At 36.3% G+C, this 21,967-nt stretch overlaps 1 protein-coding gene across 3 annotated transcripts; it reads left to right on the top strand.

Annotated features, from left to right (window-relative positions):
• The first annotated feature begins 167 nt into the window (after positions 1 to 167).
• On the top strand, positions 168 to 19,932 carry LOC109057131 (voltage-dependent L-type calcium channel subunit beta-4-like). 3 transcript variants are annotated; one of them, XM_042725614.1, is made up of 14 exons: positions 168 to 387; positions 1,639 to 1,722; positions 9,502 to 9,633; positions 10,549 to 10,671; positions 10,815 to 10,942; positions 12,462 to 12,511; positions 12,753 to 12,772; positions 12,949 to 13,029; positions 13,909 to 13,967; positions 14,107 to 14,216; positions 15,538 to 15,689; positions 15,796 to 15,891; positions 16,014 to 16,202; positions 17,718 to 19,932. In XM_042725614.1, exons 1-14 carry the CDS (start codon positions 325 to 327, stop codon positions 18,000 to 18,002), a joined length of 1,572 nt encoding a protein of 523 aa, XP_042581548.1. In that variant the 5' UTR covers positions 168 to 324; the 3' UTR covers positions 18,003 to 19,932. The 3 variants fall into 3 exon arrangements, with proteins under 3 accessions (XP_042581548.1, XP_042581549.1, XP_042581550.1); XM_042725615.1 differs by lacking the exon at positions 12,462 to 12,511 and having other exon boundaries at positions 12,754 to 12,772; XM_042725616.1 differs by lacking the exons at positions 168 to 387; positions 1,639 to 1,722 and adding an exon at positions 3,392 to 3,951.
• The last annotated feature ends 2,035 nt before the right edge of the window (positions 19,933 to 21,967 follow it).

The raw sequence follows: 21,967 nt of genomic DNA, 5'->3' as shown, positions 1-21,967 counted from the left end.
TATTTATTGATTTGATAGTGTTATTAATTTAATGAATTGTTTTTTTTTAAAGTCTTCATTTTATCTAAACCAAAAAAATGAACTGACGCTCATTGCCACCACACGAGCGCGCAGTGCTGTGATGCGCGCGCACCTGACACCTGTCACACTGTGACGAGTCTGTGGCTCCTCTGATGCACGAGAGCAGAGCGGATCTTGACGAGCGCGGGGAAACACACTCACACACCACCGAAGCTGGATCAAGCCGTCAGAAACCCTCCAAACTTCCACTGGGCCGGGCCAGCAGGCCAGCAACCCCCGATTTGGACCGATGTGCTGGCCGAGATGTCTCGACACATTTATATTAGGAATAAGATCGGCGAAGGAATCCAAGCGCCTATATTTCAGGTGACCATGTTAAGATTTAAGATAAGACATCATTTTTACTTTATTAATTTTGTTGGAAAACTTTATTTAAATAAACACAGATAGCTATTATGATATGAATATAATCGTTTTAGTTGCTGTTTGCTTGGTATTCTCAGTAAAACTGTTTTGAATGATGAAATACGTTCTGTATAGGCTACTTTGAAGTACACTTTGTTTTTAGTGGGTTCTGCAATTTTGTTGTTTGTATGGGGGTGTCAAGGACACTTGAATTAATTAAAATGCAGAGACTTTTACTACTGTGAACTTTTTCAAATCACTTGAAATTTTTGAAGCAGAAAAAACTAGTTTGCTAGCATTATTATTTGAGTATATAGAGAATTCTTTTGTCCTCACACCAACAATGAAGGAAACTCACCTAGCTCACTTGAGTACATAAAGAACAACCCTAATGCAGTGAAATGAGCACACTGACCCACTTTTTGGTGGCCCTATTAAACAAACTTTAAAAAGAACAAGCTCTCTGTCTATCCTCAGCACTACTATAGAGCTCTAGAGACACTTAGAAATAGAAACAAATCAGACCTGGCTAATTAATGTGTCCCTGTAGTGACTATTTTTTGTCAATCCACCCCCATCTCTCTATTTCTCTCCTTCTCGTTCTTGCTCTTTCAAACTTCCTGTTATTTGTACATCTATATTATTTTTCTTCTCAAGGATAAAGAAAGGTTAATATCTTTTTATAATGTCAAGCTGAATGACTTGAGGTCCACTTCTACTGTTACATCAGTCAGTTAATAAATTTGCACAGGTAATTTACATTGATGCAAGTGGCTCTCATTACCGAATTAACTTCCTCATTAATGGTCACTAATGCACTGCACACAGCACAGTTTTATCTGCTGGCACCCTCTCTCCCATCACCCACATTTGGATAACTTCCATGTTTCCACAAAATGTACAGTCTAGTCATATTTGACCTATTTCTAATTCTGTGCAACATTCAGTCTATATTTCCATTTAAAATGATTATTTATGTATTGTAAATGTTTTATAACCTTAATATGATCTCAGCAGGCAATATTTGCCTAATAAATTCAATACTGATCCCGCTACTTATTCTGATTCTGATCTATTGATATCAAAAATATATATATAAATAAATATGATTCCATTAACACTAATTTTATATTCTCAAAAGTGAAGGGTTGAGCAATGGTCAACCATGTCTGAAGCAATTCATTCATGATTTCATCATTGCTCCCTCTACAGGTGAACAGAGGAACATATTCAAGGCGTAGTCGACTGAAGAGGTCTGATGGCAGCACCACCTCCACCAGTTTTATCCTGAGACAGGTAAAGAAATGGCCCATTTCTGAAAGTGATCAAGCTTGGTTCTCAGAGCCAATCTGGATCAATTAAAAATTGATTTACCCCTTTTTTTGGCTCAATTAAATTATAATCTCAAGACCAGTCACTTAAAAACTAGGACTAATAATCAGACACATTTAAGGGTCAATGCTTTGACATATTCATTGCTCTGTTCAGATAGGCTTCGATGTAGTGTGATGCTGGAATTGTGTGTCTGCTATAACCTTTTTTTTACTCACTGTAATTACTACTTGAAGGTGTAACTTAATTTTATTTAATGGACCTGTGATAGCATGAACTAACGGCGAACAGGTGTATTTGTATTAACTAACATTAACAAAGATTACTAAATACTGTAACAAATCTATTGCACATTGTTAGTTAATAGTAGATAATTAATTAACTAATGCTAGTTAAAAGATCATTAATGTAAAGTAATGTAAAGCATAATTTCTAACTATAATCTGTTGTTGATCTTTTGATTAGTACACACGCACACACACACACACACACACACACACACACACACACACACACACACACACACACACACGCACACACACACACACATGTGACCCTGGACCACAAAACCAGTCTTAAGTCGCTGGGGTATATTTGTAGCAATAGCCAAAAATACATTGTATGAGTCAAAATTATAGATTTTTCTTTTATGCGAAAAAATCATTAGGACAATAGATATTTTGTAAATTCCTACTGTAAATGTATCAAAACTTAATTTTTGATTAGTAATATGCATTGCTAAGAACTTAATTTAAACAACTTAAGGCAATTTTCTCAATATTTAGATTTTTGGGTATAAATCCCAATTTCAAAAAAATTTACCCTTATGACTGGTTTGTAGTCCAGGGTCACATATAGAGGTTGGATTTAAAAATAGTTAGAAAGTATGTTAATAAAAGTGGAAATTAAAATTAAAATATATTTATTATATTATATATTTATATAAACTCATTTTATATCAATATGTATAATTTATTTATTGTGTATATTTGTTTATATATTTATACTATTTTCAAAAACGTATTAAAACTGCATTCATGAAATACAATTTAAAATATATTATATTATATATTTATACATAATCAATAAAAATGTAATTAACTTTTTTTAATGTTATTTATTACATGTAAATATATAATTTATTTATTGTATATAAATAAAACCTAATGAATTTAATTTTCAATGTATTTGTGTGTATATATATATATATTTATATATATACACACACACACACACACACACACACACACACTTGTTATTTAGATATTTATGTATTTGCTAAATAATTGTTTTCATTTATTTATGTTATGTTAAAATTTGGTTAGATTATTAAAATATATATGCTTGAAAAGAAAAAAATACCATGTTTTGGATGGGAAAAATAAAATAAACAAACAAAGCATTTAATCCGTGAAGAAAATAGCATCACGGCAAATAAAGGAGAACATCCTGGAGAAAAAACTGACTGTACATTCGAATGAAATGAAAGACGGAAAGAGAGCATGAAAGAGGCAGAGGGAGGCTCTCTCTCTCTCTCCGTCTCTCTCTCTCATCAGCGCTCACAGTCAAGGAGAAAACACGTCAGCAGCAGCTCTGACTGGAAGGCTGCTCGGCCAATCAGCACACAGCTGGTCAACTGTGTCATCAGCCTGAGATTGAGGAAGGGTTCTCTCTCTCTCTCTCTTTTTCTCTTAAACCCTCTCTCTCTCTCTCTCTGATGCGGGGAGCAGTGCCGTGCTGTGTGTGTGTGTGTGTGTGAGAGAGTGTTGCTGAGAGATGATGAAACGTCCGCGTCAGTGAGCCGTTGGGAAGCTTCTCCCTGCCTGAGGATGTGAGAGAATTGGAGGCTGAACGAGGGATCCACTCCATCCTGCAGGCCGAGCCGTCTGCACAAGCCTGCTTTCCCTCTTTCTCTTTCTCTCCATCCTCTCTTTCTCGTGAGGCTTCTCTCCCCCTTTTTTCTCTTCTTGTTCTTCCTCTGTGGAGCAAGGGGATCGGGATCGTCATCCCCCCATCGATTCTTTTTTTTTTTGTGGTGGTGGCTCCCTCCTCCTCCTCCTCCCCCTCTCTCTCCCATCTCCACCACCACCTCCTCCTCTCTTTTTTTCTCTATTCTTCAAGAGGACCTCTTTGGAATAGCAAACCTCCATGTATGACAATTTGTACCTGCATGGATTTGAAGACTCGGAGGCGGTGAGTTATTTTTCTCGTGATCGGAATTGGCTATGGCTATATATAGTTTTTTCCCATTGGCTATATATGTGTGTGTGTGTGTGTGTGTGTGCTGAACACTGGCTCAGCTGTGCTGCACATACAGGGCCTGCGAGACTCAGTGTACCATGATTTTCTAAGATTCTGCCCACCGATCTCCGTGGGTGTACTACTGGGAGATGCTCATCACAGGCTTGTGTGTGTATGTCTTTCAGTATGTGTTGTTAATAGCACACATTCCCATTGAACATTCACTCCTATTCCATACAGTGCATTTACAGCAGAAAAAAAAGCATGTCTCTCATTCATTTTTCAGTTGGAGTTTTTTTTTTTTTCAGGATTATAATACGTTGCTTTCTGTTGTTTGTAGGACCTACCTGATCTCTTTAAGGTTGAATTTGTTTAGGGTGTTATCATATAGGTAAAATTGTAAAGCTTCATTTACTGTCTGGCTGTTTAAGGGGCAGAGCCGTTTCTTGCTGATGTGTAGAATGTAATGAGTCACATGGCTTAGGTGCCCCATTTGAATGCCTCAAAATGAAATCGAGCCAGAAGTCTGGAAAAGCTATCAGGAATTGTGTGTGTATAAGTTAGAGGCCCTTAGAACCCACTGTAATTTTCATCAGATGTGTTTATTTCGATATTCTGTATGTACAGAGACCATTTAAGACACATACACATCATAATCCATAATCACGTTCCTGCGCTTTTGAGGATGAATTTATGGTATGTCATGTTGTTTGTATATTTAATCAGTTTTTTTTAACAGCTTTTTAAGTAGAGCACATAAAATAATTTAAAATATGAATCAACAATCATAATATTTAAGAAACTGTGTTTAATGTTATTAATAATTGACATTCCATCTAGAAGTTGTTTAACCATGTAGTCTGTGTTCAAACACTGGTGTCAAAAAAAAATTCACACAGAAATTGCTAATTCATTTTTCAGTTATTTACAAAGAAATGGCAAGTAACAGAGTTAAATGTGAAATTTTGAAGTAAAAAGACTGAAATAGTATTTTCTTGTAAAACATACTCCAATATTTTACTCTAGTAAAAGGGGGGTTAGGGCAATACAGTGTATGACTGGTTTTATATATTCTACATAGCCTACTTCAAAATAGAGGTCTGGGAGAATTTCTGTTTATTTACTAATAAAATACAGATGCATTTAAACCACGTTCATTGCACTCTGCATTGCAAATCCAGTAAAATTGTGGCTGTAAACCTTCTTAGTTTAATAAAAGCTTAATTTGGTTAATGAGAAAATGTCTGTTTGACTTCATTTTGGGCCATCGTCTGTCTTTATGACATTATATATATGAATCTTTAAAGCCCTCCAAAGTCATTCTTCAGCAAAAAGACTGTTATCTTGTCAAAATCAAGGATGAAAGCCATTTATCTGAATTTTCTTTTTTTTTCTTTTTTTTTTTTGCTCACAATCATCACTTCTGCAGTGAAAGATAAGCAAACTTGTGCATTTTTTGTTTCCCGAATCAGGCGTTTTGTGATTGGACTCACCGGCCTCAATTGGGTCCCTGCTGAAGTAAGCTTGTGCGGAGCGGCTGCCTTCAGGGAAAAAGTGTTTCGCCATAGGCAGCGTGCTGAAATTTTTTAGCCGACTGCGAGGCTTTTTCACTCTCTCTCTGCCTCTCTCTCTAATGCGATATTGACCCAATCATTCTTTTCACTGACTTGAGCTAATGTTGTTTCCAAATTGGATTAACGGAATACAGCTTCCTAGCTTCACTTCACTTTGAGCAGATCTCTCATTAATTAGAGGATGATGTACTTGCTGGTTGGATCTTTATTATCTTAAAAGGGGAAAGTGTGAATACCATACGGTATATGTTTTTATTGAGCTGATAGAGATCAGGTGCTTCTCTTGAATGTGATGGAGCTGTCTGAGGACTTTATGGAGATTTCAGGTGAAAATGTTCAGATTGTGTATTGTGAAGTTTTTCATGGTCCTGAGAAACGAGCAGTGAAGGTATGTATGGAAATCTAGATATGTTGATGCTTGAGTTTTTCAGGGCTTTTTTTTTTAGAAGTATTGGTACTGTAAATTAAGTATTTTTACTATTTGGAGTAGTTAATGAACTTTGCTCAGAACTGATGGATGATAGAAACAAGGAGACACATTGAAACGAATGTATGGCAAAAAAAAGTGCTGGAAGCTTATAATTACACATATTTAATCTTTTTTTTTTTTTAAGATAATTGGTTTTGATCCAGCTGCAGATGATTTTTAAGATATGTAAGTTTCATAGACTGTTACTCCATTTTAGGATTCAATATTTTTATATTTGTCTCAGACAGTGACAGATGCCTCAAGGTGAGAATCCAATTCATGGTGAGATGCAGTGGTTATACTGTGAATATTTAAGATCAATTATTCTGTATATGAAAATGTATGATGACTTTATGATAAAATACATTGTAAAAAAAAATATATGAAACAAATGTAAATTATTACATAGTATATTATAGTACCTAGTAAATGTATCTGTTGTTTTTTTTTGTTTTTTTTTTAAGACTATGTTATGTAGACTGTGGACAAAAGGAGCTTACCTGAAGTCACCTTCAGCTCAAATGTGTATTTCTCTGTTTTCTTAAGAAACATGTATCTCTCTGGCTGGCAGCTCTAGTACTAGAGGTACAGGTGGTTTTTTTGCTGACCTGTGTTTGCAGCAGTCTGAATAGGAAAACATGAGTATCACAGATGTAATGAAGATCCAGCAGACCAGACCAATGTAAATAATGACCAAGGTAGATGGTCCAAGTGCATTGTAAAAAAAAAACAAACAAAAAAAAAGATTTAGTGAAATTTACAATTTAAAATACAAACAGCAGCTGTGGTTGCCAGAACTTTACAGTGAAAATTTTTAAAAATAAAAAGTTGTTGAAGCCCTAAGACTGGCAAGAACGGCTTCCAAATCTTCTATACTTATCTTGCTGGATCTGTCTGCTGCTTTTGATACGGTGAACCACCAGATTCTCCTGTCAACCCTATTGGAAAATGGCATCTCAGGAACCGCACACCAGTGGTTTGAGTCTTACCTCTCAGATAGGTCCTTCAAGGTATCTTGGAGAGGTGAGGTGTCCAAGTCGAAACCTCTAGCTTCTGGGGTGCCTCAGGGCTCTGTTCTTGGACCACTTCTCTTCTCTGTCTACATGGCATCACCAGTGGTGGACGAAGTACACAAATCAAGTACTTGAGTAAAAGTACAGATACGTATAATCAAATATTACTCCAGTAAAAGTACCCCCTTTTCAATTTTACTTGAGTTTTTATGTACTTATTTTGATGTGTCTGCATTCAAGCATTACAGTGGGCTTAAACAGATCACTCTTTACAGCAGATTTAGTTCACAAACAACTGACAGTTTTGACCTAAATATGGTTTTTAGTTACAATAATTAATCCTAAATTTCGACATTAGGTAACTTACTTTTAGCAGCATCAGTCGCGCGTGCTCAAGATCTCCCGGTTATTACTTGTAAATTCAGTTCACTGGAGACTCACACTAAACGGTTCATTTGAATCAGTGAGTTGTCAACTCGATAACAGCTGCAATCGAATCAATCTAATTAGTGAATGAATTGTTTGGTGCGATTTGCAAACCGATTTAAAAGATTCGTTGAAAAGAATCAGTAAAAGTTACTCAAAATAAAACCACTCCAGTAAAGTACAGATACTTCAAAAATATACTTAAGTACAGTAACGAAGTCAAGCTACTCCGTTACTGACCACCACTGGGCATCACTAGGTTCTGTCATTCAGAAACATGGCTTTTCATATCACTGCTATGCTGATGACACTCAACTCTACTGTACCTCTCATTCCATCCTTATGATCCGACGATAGCTGCTTGAATCCCAGCTGGTCTGACAGACATTTCTTGATGGATGACGGACCATCACGTTCAACTGAACCTGGCTAAGACAGAACTGCTTGTGGTTTCAACAAACCCATAATTTTATCAAAATTTCACCATCCAGTTAGGCTCATCAACCATCACTCCTTCAAAAACAGCTAGAAACCTTGTAGATGTGATTGATGATAAGCTGAATTTCTCAGACCACATTGCTTAAACTGCCCGTACCTGCAGATTTGCTTTATACAACATTAGGAAGATCGGGCCCTTTCTTTCAGAACATGCAACACAACTCCTTGTTCAAGCTCTTGTTCTATACAGGCTGGACTATTGCAGTGCTCTCTTGGCAGTTCTTCCAGCCACTTCTATTTAACCTCTACAATTAATCCAAAATGCCACTGCAAGATTAATCTTTAATGAGCTGAAAAGAATGCACGTCACACCTCTGTTCATCAATTTGCACTGGCTACCAGTAGCTGCTCGCATAAAATTCTAGGCATTAATGTTTGCCTACAAAACCACAACTGGCTCTGCAACCTTTTACCTAAATTCATTACTTCAGAATTATGTGCCCTCTAGAAGCTTGCATTCTGCAAATGAACGACGCATTATTATGCCATCTCAAAGAGGCACAAAATCTCTTTCACTGACTTTTTCATTAACTGTTCCCTCCTGGTGAAATGACCTTAGCCATCTTCAAGAAACGACTAAAAACACATCTGTTTCATCTTTATCTGACCGTCTAACTCTAGCGTTTTCTGTTCTATTTTATTCTACTTTATCTATTTATCTTCTCTTTTTTATAAAAAAAACACTAGCTTTCTATTTTTTCTACTCTATGTAATTGTTTTTCTTTGTATGTATGTACCTTTCTATATGTACTGCGTTAGGCAAACCGAGACTTGTCATTTGCACTTACATATTGTTGCTCTTTTGTTAGTTTTGATTGTTTCTATTGACCTCATTTGTAAGTCGCTTTGGATAAACGCGTCTGCTAAATGACTAAATGTAAATGTAAAAATAAGTTAGCATTTTTACAGATAGAATAAGGAAACGTACCGTTAATCAATAAACAGGTTTTTATTGTAGCATATTTACATTCTTATACCATTAATATTACGATTATATTTTACAGTGTGGATGGTCTGATCTTTTTTTATACACAAATGTTGTTAAAATGTATCTTTGGAGAGACAGCTTCATGTAAATCTCTGTTCTGTCATTCTCATATTTGGAAATTGGGCCTTATTTTCCACTTTTGTACCATTGTGACAGTCTACTTCAAGGTTATGCAAGGTTTCTTAAACCCGAAACAATCGTTATTAAATTTTGCATGAGATTTTTTTTTTACCCTAATTCCGACCTGTGAGATTAAACCATTGATTCTCCACCTTTAAGACTTCTGTATTGTTCCACATAGTGGTATTTTTTAGTCTGCCGTTCATCAGGGCATGCCAAGCATTTCAATACTGAATAAATATTGACATGCCAGAGGTCATATGTTTATGTGCTGAAATCCCATTTTTGCGGTTTTAGTAACTGTTCTGATTGGACCGAGTAAGAAAAATGCAATTTTTTTTGACTCGCCTCTTTTAAAAGCTATGACCAGACTGAATGCAGCTAAGTAATGTAGTATGTGCTATCTGTTCGCAGGGTTCAGCTGATTCCTACACTAGCAGGCCGTCTGATTCAGATGTGTCGTTGGAGGAGGAGAGGCCGGAGGGGGGTAGTCAGGGCCAGCAGGAGCGAGAACAACAGGCTGCACTGCAGCTGGAGAGGGCAAAGGTCAGAGCAGAAACAAATCACACTTAATACATATTAATAAAGTATATGGTGCTTATAATATTCAACATATACTTCAGTACACAACAGTATACAGTGCTTATTTACTGTTATGTAGCAGGTTACATTTGATTTTAAGATCATAAGCATAATAGCCTTATACATTCTGATATAAATGATTATTTTTGCATTAATAAAGGAGATAATGTGTCTATTAATCTTATTTGATATTATAGTAGCATTTATTTATTTAAAAAATGAACATAATATGTCTGTTTTTTGAAATCTCATTATTTCACTGTGTACTTTTAAGATGCACATGAGCAGAGTGTAGAAATAAAGTATATGCATCGTTCTTCACTCATAATATTTACAACAGTTATTTTTCCTAATTAGTTTTTTATTATTGAAACATAAATGAAAAGTTCCGGTAACACTTATGTATAATGCATTGTAAAATCTCATGAATAACTGTAACCACAATTAATACATTATAACACTACTCAGTTCTTGTTATACTTTGCAATTTAAATTCGGATCTAATTATTTACGACAAGATACAATGCACATTATGAATAATTATATTGCTTTATACCCTTTAATAACTCTTTATAATGCATTATAAATAAAGGCTTTAGTAAAACACTTTTAGTAAAGTGTTAGCAAAATTCCAGTATAATAGGTTGGACACAGCTATAACACCATGGACAGTGCAGATTATGATTACACTTACGATTTGAGTAAAATTTATAATATGAGTACAACTAAATCTTAAATTCAGATGTCTACCCTATTTGTTTTATATCTACTCCACTAAGTCAATGAGGTGGATTAGAACAAGGTGTACATTAAGTGTATAAAAATGGCTTTTATATATATAATTTTAACTTTTTTTATTAAAAAAACATCAACTTCCAGGCCAAAGCGGTGGCCTTTGCCGTGAAAACAAATGTCAGTTACTGTGGTGCGCTGGATGAAGATGTGCCTGTGCCAGGAACTGCCATCTCATTTGATGCGAAAGACTTCCTGCACATCAAAGAGGTACTGTGGCCTGCTGGCCCATTAGTGAACAGGTCACTGCTGATTCAGATTCACTGATGACATTGAATACAGAAAAATGCTAAGAGGGGATAAAGTTTTCCCAGCTTTTATTTCTTTTGTGCTTTTCTGTGCTCCATATGCAGAAGTTTAATAATGACTGGTGGATTGGGAGGCTGGTGAAAGAAGGCTGTGAGATTGGTTTTATCCCCAGTCCCCTGAAGCTGGAGAATATCAGAGCACAGCTGGAACAGAAGAAAAGCCGTGTACAAGGGTAAGCAGACAGAGAACATACTTACCTAGGTGAATGGAGCATTTGATTTTCCACAACCTTTTAGTGGTTAGTATTCTGTCAGTATTCTGTTTATCAACCTGGCAATGAAATCTTGGATAGTTTTCCAAAAATGTACACTACCACATATTTTTAGGCTCATTTTTATGTTATACAATTCTTTTTATCCATTAATAAAAAGTTGTTTTTTGATGCCATTTCCATGTGTAGAAAACCAAATGCTCTATAGTTGCTATTCTATAGATACAACAGATACTATAGCTTGTTGATAATATGAAGTCTTATTATAGGATACAATAGAAATTTTGAAAAAGCTTTGGAAAGATTATTAAAATATTCCATTCCAACATGAAAAAAGGGTGGTGGGTTTCAAGAACAGAGATGGCATTATAAAGAAAATTGACTTTTGACTCTGTGAGCATGGCATTGCTTGAAGTTAGAGGAAGTCCCAGATTAAACCCAGAAGGTATGGTGATTTTGCATTTCAGTTTCACTGCAGATCTGAATTGTTACCCTTTGTTGTTGTTTTTCTCCAGTTGCCCTTTACTTTATGTAGTCAGGACTGTTATCTTGGCCAGAAACATTATGACTTAAATTTGACCCTGGATTGTACATTTATCACAGTTCACTGTACATCTGCTGCTCATAATCATTATGTCTTAGCTACAGAAATGCAAAACCAGAGCCAGACTTTTTAGTATCGACATAAAGTCCAGTCTACAGTGCAGTTTATTCTGGCCAAGAACCATCCACTTAAACTCACTGTCTGAAAAAGTAAAGCATCCATGTGTTTTTTTTTTTTTTTTTTTTTTTACTTTGTTTTGTTTAGTTTTTTTTGTTTTGTTTTGTTTTTTTGTTTTGCTTTGCTTTGTTTATTTTGATTTGTTTGTTTATAGTGTTTCCAGCTGAATATCTTTCAAAGATTCGGTGCTATATGAACTTCGCAAACTTTGTTCATTGTAGCAGCTTGGTACTACACTATATAAACAAGCTTCTTTTTTTCCAGGTAGACTTACAAAAATGTTTTCAACTACTAGGAAACCAATTAGATTTGAGCTTACGATTTTGGAGAGCTCTTGTCATTTTAGTAATATTCATCAAATGGTCTATGGGTCTGAGGCTAAGACTACCAGATGAGAGACCCAGTATCAAATTATGAGACAATTTACTTGAAACCTGAAATGATCCAAAAGTACAGAATTTTGAGACTGTTTGACATTTGATTTGTTGAAAACTGGGTAAGTTAGGTGACACCACCTCGCAGTTTGAAATCGGATGACTGACCCTCAAACCCAGGTGACTATCGATAACAATTCTACATGCAGCATCAATTCATGGACATTGACATAGGATCAGTGTGGGTCGGACCAGGTTTTGTGCATTAGTTATTAGAGATTATAGTATTAAATATAGAGATTTAGAGAGTAGTCCGCTCATGTGTGTAGACACAATAACTAAAAATGTTCTGTCTCTGTTTCTGTTTGTCTGCTCATTTCTTTAGTAAGTCCAGTGGAAGCTCCTCCTCCAGTTTGGGGGATGTGATGTCATCAGGTGAGCCAATGAGCTGTTGGGGGTTGGGCTTTATGAGATGGGGTGGGGTTACAGGAGTCTCCTCGAAAAAACGGAATCGTAGGCAATTCATCAGTGGATGATTTTACTTCAACATTGTCCTGCGTAAGGCTAAAGATCAAACGAGCAGCTTGTTGTGAGCATGGGGCAGTGGACTTTCTCACATTTGAAGAACTTGATGATACTTTATTCTGACTTACCTTCTTTTTCCTTTTTTTTACAGGCAAGCAGAAACAGAAAGTGGTAAGTGTGGATGGAAGAATCATCACCTAACCTTCCTGTCCAGTCATTGAAGAGATAGATTTCTGCCACTGTCCTATACACAAATTTGTCTCTACACTCATTCTTCAAAACGACACTCATTGTGACATACTTTGACTATGTTGTGCTTTGTTATTTACCTATGATCTCATTTGCAGACTGAACATGTGACTCCCTATGATGTTGTGCCTTCCATGAGGCCTGTGGTGCTGGTTGGTCCATCGCTGAAAGGATATGAGGTGGGTTGTCTCAAATGGTGCGGAGACGTATCATTGTCAAACCTGGGTTCTGGGTTTTCTGACAGAAAAACACTTTTGTCAAAGAACAATCTGGAGAGTTTTTACAGGTGAATCAGCGAGTTCATCATAAAATAACATAGAACAGAAAATTCCTCCTTCAAGGCCATAGAGCTGGCGTTCTTTGTTTATGCCTGGCTGCATGTCTGTGTGTGCGCATTTTGGGTTTTTGATACCAGCAAAATATAATATCTATTCCAGTCTCTTCACACAGAGAAAACAAAAACATACTCCCCCTCTCCGCCGTTCTGTTACCACGGCAACAACCTTCCGGGGTCCAAGAGACGTCAGTGCTAGAAAGTAGAGCACGGTTTGAAATTAGAAAGAGACAGAAAAGGAAGAGAAGAACAAGAACAGTGATGGAGGGAAGGGATTGGTGAGAGAAAAAATTAAGGCATGCGAGAGACAAAGACGAGGCGAGACAGTGAAGCAGAGAAAGTAAATAAATAAAACAAGTTCCTTGGCAATTTATAGGGCGTAACAAGATTCAGATTTTATTTTTATTTATTTATTTATTTTTTGTAAGGATTTCATTTATTTATGCAGCTGCTTGGTTTATAAATTACATTTATAAACCAAGGCTAAGTACGTTTATGAGTTGATGAGGCAGGAGTTAACATGTTGCTAAGGTACAGCACAATACCCTAATAAGCATAAACATAAATATTGTTTTAGAATAGATCAAATATTATTGTTTAAATATTAGGCATTGTTTAAGTATGAATTATATAAATTTATCATGTAAAGTGATAGAAATACATTATTAACCACATTTTAGTCATTCCAAATCACATTCAAATTCACTTTATATCTTTTGTACAGGTCACTGATATGATGCAGAAAGCTCTTTTTGACTTCTTGAAACATCGGTTTGATGGCAGGTAAGTAACAAAAGTGGTGCACAACACAGAGTTATTTATAATATAAAATAATTTGTTATAAAGAAGACAGGGTGGCTTATATGTTATAATGAAAGGTTTTCAATGCAGCTAACTACAGGTAATGTATTTATTGTTCTAGGATAACTATCACGCGTGTGACAGCAGATATCTCACTGGCAAAGAGATCAGTGCTTAACAATCCCAGCAAGAGAGCCATTATTGAGCGCTCAAATACCAGATCCAGCCTTGGTAAGACACAGAGAAAGCCAAAACATGCCTCAAAGAGGGTTATTAAAAAGAAATATTCCAGGTTCAAAAAAGTTCTGTCGCCAGTATCTGAGACATGTAATCAGTTACCACAGAAAATCATTTTGACTTGTTCCTCAGTTTATAAATTCATGTAAATCCATCTGTACAGGAATGCATTACAAAGTCTGTGGTTCTTAGTGTAAGTGTACTGGAAGGTTTGAAAGAAAAACTGTGACACTGGATTTTTAATGCACTGACAAATTCTTATGTTGAAAAAAATATTGATATTTAAAGGGATACTCCACCCTAAAATGAAAATTTTGTCATTAATCACTTACCCCCATGTCGTTCCAAACCTGTAAAAGTTCTATTCATCTTTGGAACACAATTTAAGATATTTTGGATGAAAACTGAGGCTTGAGACTTACCCATAGACTGCCAAGGTTCATAAAAGGTATTAAAGTCGTCGTCAGAATACTCCATCTGCCATCAGATGTGCAATCTGGGTTATATGAAGCGACGGGAACACTTTTTGTAAGTGAAGAAAACAAAAATAACGACTTATAATATTCAATAATTCCTTTGTCATTCCGTGTCACTCCATATCACCGTGCTGCGTATGCTCTTCTGTGTCCTCCGCACCACAAGGATGCGCTGTTTCTATGTGTATTAAGCTTTGATTTGAAATAAAACAGCGCATCCTTGTGGTGCGGCGGACACAGAAGAGCATACGCAGCACGGTGATATGGAGTGGCACAGAGGAGACCGTTGACAAAGGAATTGTTGAATAAAGTCATTATTTTTGTTTTCTTGCTTACAAAAAGTGTTCCTGTCCCTTCATATAACCCAGATTGCACGTCTGATGGCAGATGGAGTTTTCTGATGACGACTTTCATACCTTTTATTGACCTTGAAACTGTTATTTAATTGGCAGTCTATGAGACAGTTTTAAACCTCCAGTTTTTCATACAAAATATCTTAAATTGTGTTATGAAGATGAACAGAGCTTTTACGGGTTTGGAACGACATGGGGGTAAGGGATCAATGACAAAATTTTCATTTTGGGGTGGAGTAACCCTTTAAGATGAAAATTTGTTTTTTTGTATTTTGTAAATTAGAAGTAGCTATGCCTCAGAAACTTCAACTACGACTACAAATATTGTACTTTTTTTGGAAACTGGCTGTATTTTTCCTAGAATTTTCCTTTGATCTGACATTAAATGCAATATCAAAATCAGTCATTTCCAAGTCCTGATTGTTTTTGTTTTATTAGTGTGTGAAACTGTAGACCGATAACTCTTTGTGTGATGTACATGTACAGCTGAGGTACAGAGCGAGATTGAGCGCATATTTGAACTAGCTCGCTCGCTCCAGCTGGTTGTGTTGGATGCAGACACCATCAACCATCCTGCTCAGCTGATGAAGACTTCACTAGCACCCATTATCGTCCATGTCAAAGTGTCCTCGCCAAAGGTGTGACATTCAGAGACGTTCGTGTCATGGTTTTAGTGTTTCATTAGAAAAAGACCAGTCAAAATCTGATTGCTCTTGCCTTGTAACCAACTCTTCTGTCCTGTAGGTCCTTCAGCGGCTCATCAAATCTAGAGGAAAGTCACAGAGTAAACACCTTAATGTACAGCTCGTAGCTGCAGATAAACTAGCACAGTGTCCTCCGGTGCGTCTTTTCATACATACAAACATCAACACACCTGTGAAAGAAAACTACAGAAATTATTCCAGTTCTGCGCAATTTTAACATAGTCTTATGTGTTTCTGTGTGGTATTCTTCTTTAATAGGAGATGTTTGACATCATCTTGGATGAGAATCAATTGGAAGACGCATGTGAGCACCTGGCTGAGTATCTTGAGGCATACTGGAAGGCAACCCACACCTCCAGCAGTACCCCACTCAACCCTCTGCTGGGCAGAAACCTTGGCCCCGCTGCCCTGGCCCCTTACACTACGTCTGCCATATCTGGCTTGCAGGTGCGTAATCATACACACTCTACACATATCTGGCTTGCAGGTGCGTAATCATACACACTCTACACATATCTGGCTTGCAGGTGCGTAATCATACACACTCTACACATATCTGGCTTGCAGGTGCGTAATCATACACACTCTACACATATCTGGCTTGCAGGTGCATAATCATACACACTCTACACATATAGGTATTTATAAGGTGTTTATAACTTTTCAGTCAATACCAAAATATTTGGTCAAAATTTTTATGAATGTATAAAGCTAAATCACCTACAGTATGTGTCTTGATTGGTTAATCATTGGTCCATTTTAAATAGTCCTGTATTGTGTTTTAAAGTTACACACAAATATTCAATTTAGTCTTTCAATTAATATAATGTCATAAAATCTGATATAATAAATAGAAAACATTATTAGCAAAATGTTGTATGAAATAAAATGTTGTATAAAATAAATTGTATTTATTCAATACAGAAATATTTTGCAACAATGCAAGTTTTCTTTTTTATCAAAAAAAAAAAAAAAACCATACTGACCCGAACCTGAATGGTAGTGTATATTGTTACAAAAATTAAATCTGTTTTGAATATATTCTGTTCTGTTTTTAACGTTCCAACACTGATAATAAATGATTTCTGAAGGATCATGTGACACTGAAGACCGGAGTAATAGCTGATGAAAATTCAGCTTTTCCACCACAGGAATAAATTATATTTTAAAGTATATTAAAATAGAAAATAAAATTAATAATATATCTCAATATTACTTTTTTACTGTATTTTTATCAAATACATGCAGCCTTGATGAGCATAAGACACTAACTTTTAGTATTTAATATATACATATTCCTGTTCACCGTCGATTCAACACTTTTTTAAAAATGTTTTTGAAAGAAGTCTCTAATGCTCATCAAGGCTTCATTTGTTTGATCAAAAATATGGTTCAAACAGTAATATTATCAAATATTATTACTTAAATAACTGTTTTCTGTTTTTATTTATTTTAAAATGAAATTTATTCCTGTGATGGCAAAGCTGAATTTTCAGCAATATTTTTTTTCAGGGTTATTTATTGAAAAGAAAGTTCAAAAGAATAGCATTTACTTGAAATAGAAATCTTTTGTAACATTACAAATGTCTTTACTGTTACTTTTGACCAATTTAATGCATTCTTGCTAAATAAATATATTATTTTCTTTACAAAAAAAAGGTCACATTATTTTAAGGTCCAATTCTTGCTATTAACAAACCATTAACTATAACTTTGCCTCAATAAACTCCTAATTTGCTGCTTAGTTAAGTTTAGGTATTGGTTAGGATAAGGGATGTAGTATATGGTCATGCAGAACAGGTGCTTTATAAGTACTAATAAACAGTGAATATGTCAAAATAGGCAAGCTAATAAGTAACTAGTTAATGGTGAGAATTGGTCCCTATACTAAAATGTTACCAAAGAAAATGGTAGTGCTTATATTAAAACAAGTGCAGATTCTTACTTTATGTGGTATTTTAGAACCAACAGGAGCAAAAAACACGGCATGCCAACCACACCGGGGACCACTCCACCCCCAACGAACGGCGCAACCTGATGACCTCAGACGAGAACTACCACAACGAACGAGCGCACAAGGGACGGAACCGGGGCTCCTCTGGCTCGCAGCATGGCGGCAGCGGTCGAGACCACCACTACATGGAAGAGCAGCAGGGCTACCAGGACCCCTACCAGGACACCTACAAGCCCCACCGCAACCGCAGTTCCCCAGGCAGCTACAGCCAGGACTCACGACACCGGCTCTGAACCACCCTGCTCCGTTTCGTCCTCCAAGCCTGAGCCACAGAGCCACCGAGCCAAGATGGCTTCTGTCCAGAATTGTATACATCTTCCATTACATTTTCGTTTTGTTAGGGTCTCTTGAGTTACAGAGCAGAAACTGTTTAACCCCTCCTGAACCTTCGCCATCTGACCAAAGCCTGCATTTCCATCTGCTTATACAAGGCTCATCGTGTCTGCCTGGGAAAAGGGAACCTTTCGACATGAAACGTTACAGCTATTATGTTTTCACATGTTAATATGCTTGTTGAGTTTTTGTTTTTTGTCGATTGTGTTGCAAAAGGGCAGGTTTTACTTCTACCAAGCAACCATTTAATTTCAAAACCGAATGATTGGTTGCTCCTTAAAAGCAAATATTCTGTGAAGCTAGCAATGGCAGAGAATCAGAGAGTTGTAAAGGGTGTATACAGGATCCCTGAGAACTGAACAAGGAGCTCAGTTAGTCTTTATGTCATTATTGCCAGCATGTTACCTGGCCGCATGCTTCCCCTGTCATTAGTGCACAACTTGAGCGGACATAGGATGATGTTCTGATCATTGCCCATAAGCAGGCCCCCGAAAAAGTGGCTGACAAACTGGAACATTTCAATAACTTAACACAAACCTACTGCCAGCTGTCTTTTCGTACAGAAACGGAATCTTAAATACCATGATCTTGGGAGTTTTCCAAAGCCTCGAAATCCTAGGCGATGGAATTTCCACATAACTTCTGCCGTAAACAGCAGGAATTTTAGATTCAGCCACAGCCAGCCAATCATCTGTGCAGGTTAGCTTGGTGCACTGAATTCTAGCCCATGGACTCATTTCTAGTTAGGAAGACAGCTTAAAGAGATGCATAACATAGGAATGCTGAACAAAAGTGTTGCTGTGATCTAGTCCTCAGTAGAGTTAGCAAGCATTGACATCTTATAATTAGTTTTCATCATTTAAAAGCTAAAATTAAAGCACTTTTGGTACATTGTAATTTAAATAGCTCTCAACGGTGCTCTATTAAAAAAGGAACATTTTTCTCAGCACTACATGTAACTCTAGTATGAACAGGTCGATTTAGTTCTGATTCTTTAGGAGTGACTGGCACCCTGCGCGCCACCCTGCCAACTGGAGCTGCCGCCATCCGGTCCCCTTCTGCAGATATGCAGTGACCTCCTCGAACGCTCCGGGGTGGCTCGCCACATCTCAAAAGCTACAGACTAAACCTGACCCCTGAAGTGTTGTTCTTCTACTTATACGTTTTCAGTGTGAAAGGGACTGGCAGAGGACAAATAGATCCTCAACATATGGAAGCAGTTCAGACCTGGACCTGAAACTTACAGACCCAAGGCCTTGCCACACCATGGATTTCCTCGCCTGCATATTGTTGCTTTATTGATTTATGCTAGTTTGTGCATTTTCAAAAGAATAAATTTTAAAGAAAAAAATCAACTCGGGAAAAACTGAGGACCGCAACGAGTACATTCTGTATGCATTTGTCTATGAGCATGCTTCTCTGTTAATTATATAATGAGGATGAATGAATATGAGGAATTTGGCAGTCGATGCCCATTTGACTAAACAAAAAAATTCATCTCTGAATTTGCTGCCTGAGACAATCAGATGGAACTTCTCTGTAAAACTGGAACGTTGTTCATCCCTTCCCATCATCCTGCCCTCTCCCGTTTCACAGCAGCTTCATCTGAGCACCAGATAAAAGAATAAAAATGGTCCATTTTTCCTTTTTTTGTGAAAGTTGAAAATTAAAGATGGAAATGCAAAATCGCATGCATATCATTTTAATTTATAACAAATTTGAAAGAAAAAAAATGTTTTATGGAATATAATTGTGTAAAAGGCAAATCTAGCAGTATTTAAGTTCTTTTACAAAAAAGAAAAGAAGAAAAAATAAATGGTCATTTTAAAACTGTGTCATATTTATTTATATGTTTTATACTTGTTGGAGCCATTGGTTAATTAGCATTATGAAAGCCATTACCATACCAGATGGATGACTATTAAACACATGCATTTTAAAAAGCTGGTTTAATTGTACATTTCTGTGATATAAAATGTTTCAAAAAGACTGCATTGTACCATATCAAGCTACTATTAGACATGAATTATGCTATGTAAAAGTTTACAGGGCTCAAACTCAACCCTGTTTGTTAGAAAAGCAATTTAATGCTGATATTTGTAAAAAGACCCATGTTTCCATCAACAAATGTTTACTGTACAAAGTCAGGGTAACAGGGTTAACAGAAATAGATATTCCCTTGGCCTCACAGAACTCCTCTCTTTTCAGGAAGCCACATTAGAAAATACAGAAAATGAATAAAAAGGCAAAAAATGTTACTACATTTTTGTTAGCGTGACCACAATATAACAGAATAAAATCGAGTAGAACAGACTGCAATAGGACACAAAGCTGCCATCGTCAATTAAAAACTAAAAGTTAAAGCAATTACACTGTTGAAGGACACAAGAGATACACACGCCTTAATAAAGTGACCAAGATATTGTAAGACCACAGCAACCAAGGAAAGCGACTTGCATTATTATTAATTTCATTAACTAAACAATGTATTCCTGTGGAAGCGGAACATTATACGTAATTAAATAAATAAGGGCCTGCCTCTAGATGGCATATCAGGCATAGGTTTTTTTTTTTTTTACTGATGATCTTAAAAATTAAAAAGAAAGGCAATGAACCCTTTAAAAATATTTAATGTGACTGTTGGCACAGAAATATCAAATCTTATTTGCAGGGAATACAATAGTAAAACGTATGAACTTTGACTGAACAAGTGACAGCAACATCTTCATTTTTGGGGGAACTATCCCTTTAAGGGTTCACTGTTTCAAAACTATTCAGGGTGCACCTTTGTGTGAGAACGTCCAATGTGTGCAGAACTGTAGCTATCCACACAACAGATGGCGACTCTGAGGGACGTTGAGGAACACCTTTGAAGAATAACTAAAAACTTTAATTACTACTTTTATGACTTCATAAGTATTCTAATAAAAACCAATAATAATCAGATGTGTCCAACCTTAGACTGTGCCCTACATCGCAGTGGCTTCTGACAAAGCAGTCAGAAAACACTCACTAAAATCATCACTAAAAACATTTTTTGTTTTAAACAGTAGGGAGCGGTATTGTCCTGAATCCCACCGGTGACGCTCCCCATTAGCAACCTTTTCTCCTCTCTTCTCTCCCCTTCCTCTCTAGATTAAAGGCACTTTGTAGTGTAGAATGCTTTAAAGACGCAGTTGGACAGAGTGTTCCCTTTGTGGCGTTGAGAACCTAGACAGCATGTGTTTAACATGTTTCAAAATATAACATTACTTAAATATAACGACCTGGGTTATCCAGCTTGTTCGTCAGTCTGGCAGAAATATCCCCCATTTCAAGGTGCAGAAATGATAGATGTCCCGTTGAAGAGGTTGGAGTTCTGGCTAAAGAACGGATTACATTTCTCGCGCTAGATGTTCTTTAAAAGGTTTTTTCATGTGAGGAAATAACAATAGCACTGTGAAGCTAATCTGTTGTTTAATGCACAACACTTTAAAATAAGTGCTTTTGGCTTTGCTGATTACATCAACACCTACTTTTTAAGGAAAGGGCTCTTTGTGGTTGCCAGGCAACATTCAATTTCCTCTCTTCATTGAATGAGATGGTTAGTGCTCATAATAGAAATGGCAACATGGATAAAGCTGCATCATGAAAAATGATTGCACAATCAGCAATTTGTAATAATATAAAACTGGTGAAAGTAATTTGGGAAATATGCATAAGTTTATACTAGATTAAAAAAACTTGTATACTTTGTGTACATATGTTTGATCATAAAAGACAGTACATACAGTAATAATGTAAAATATTCTTACAGTTTAAAATAACTTTTCTATTTTAATATATTTTGAAATCCGTCAGAAATCATTCTAACATGATGATTTGG

The sequence above is a fragment of the Cyprinus carpio genome, chromosome B6 (genome assembly GCF_018340385.1).
Source record: "Cyprinus carpio isolate SPL01 chromosome B6, ASM1834038v1, whole genome shotgun sequence".
NCBI classification, from domain to species: Eukaryota; Metazoa; Chordata; class Actinopteri; order Cypriniformes; family Cyprinidae; genus Cyprinus; species Cyprinus carpio.
This window is presented reverse-complemented; position numbering and strand designations above follow the sequence as displayed.

What these genes read in the sequence shown, in the direction of transcription:
- LOC109057131 (XM_042725614.1), top strand. Translation starts at nt 325, where the DNA reads ATGTCTCGACACATTTATATTAGGAATAAGATCGGCGAAGGAATCCAA. An exon ending in TGCAGCTGGAGAGGGCAAAG is followed by an intron (nt 9,634 to 10,548) that starts GTCAGAGCAGAA and finishes ATCAACTTCCAG; the next exon opens with GCCAAAGCGGTGGCCTTTGC. An exon ending in AAACATCGGTTTGATGGCAG is followed by an intron (nt 13,968 to 14,106) that starts GTAAGTAACAAA and finishes TTATTGTTCTAG; the next exon opens with GATAACTATCACGCGTGTGA.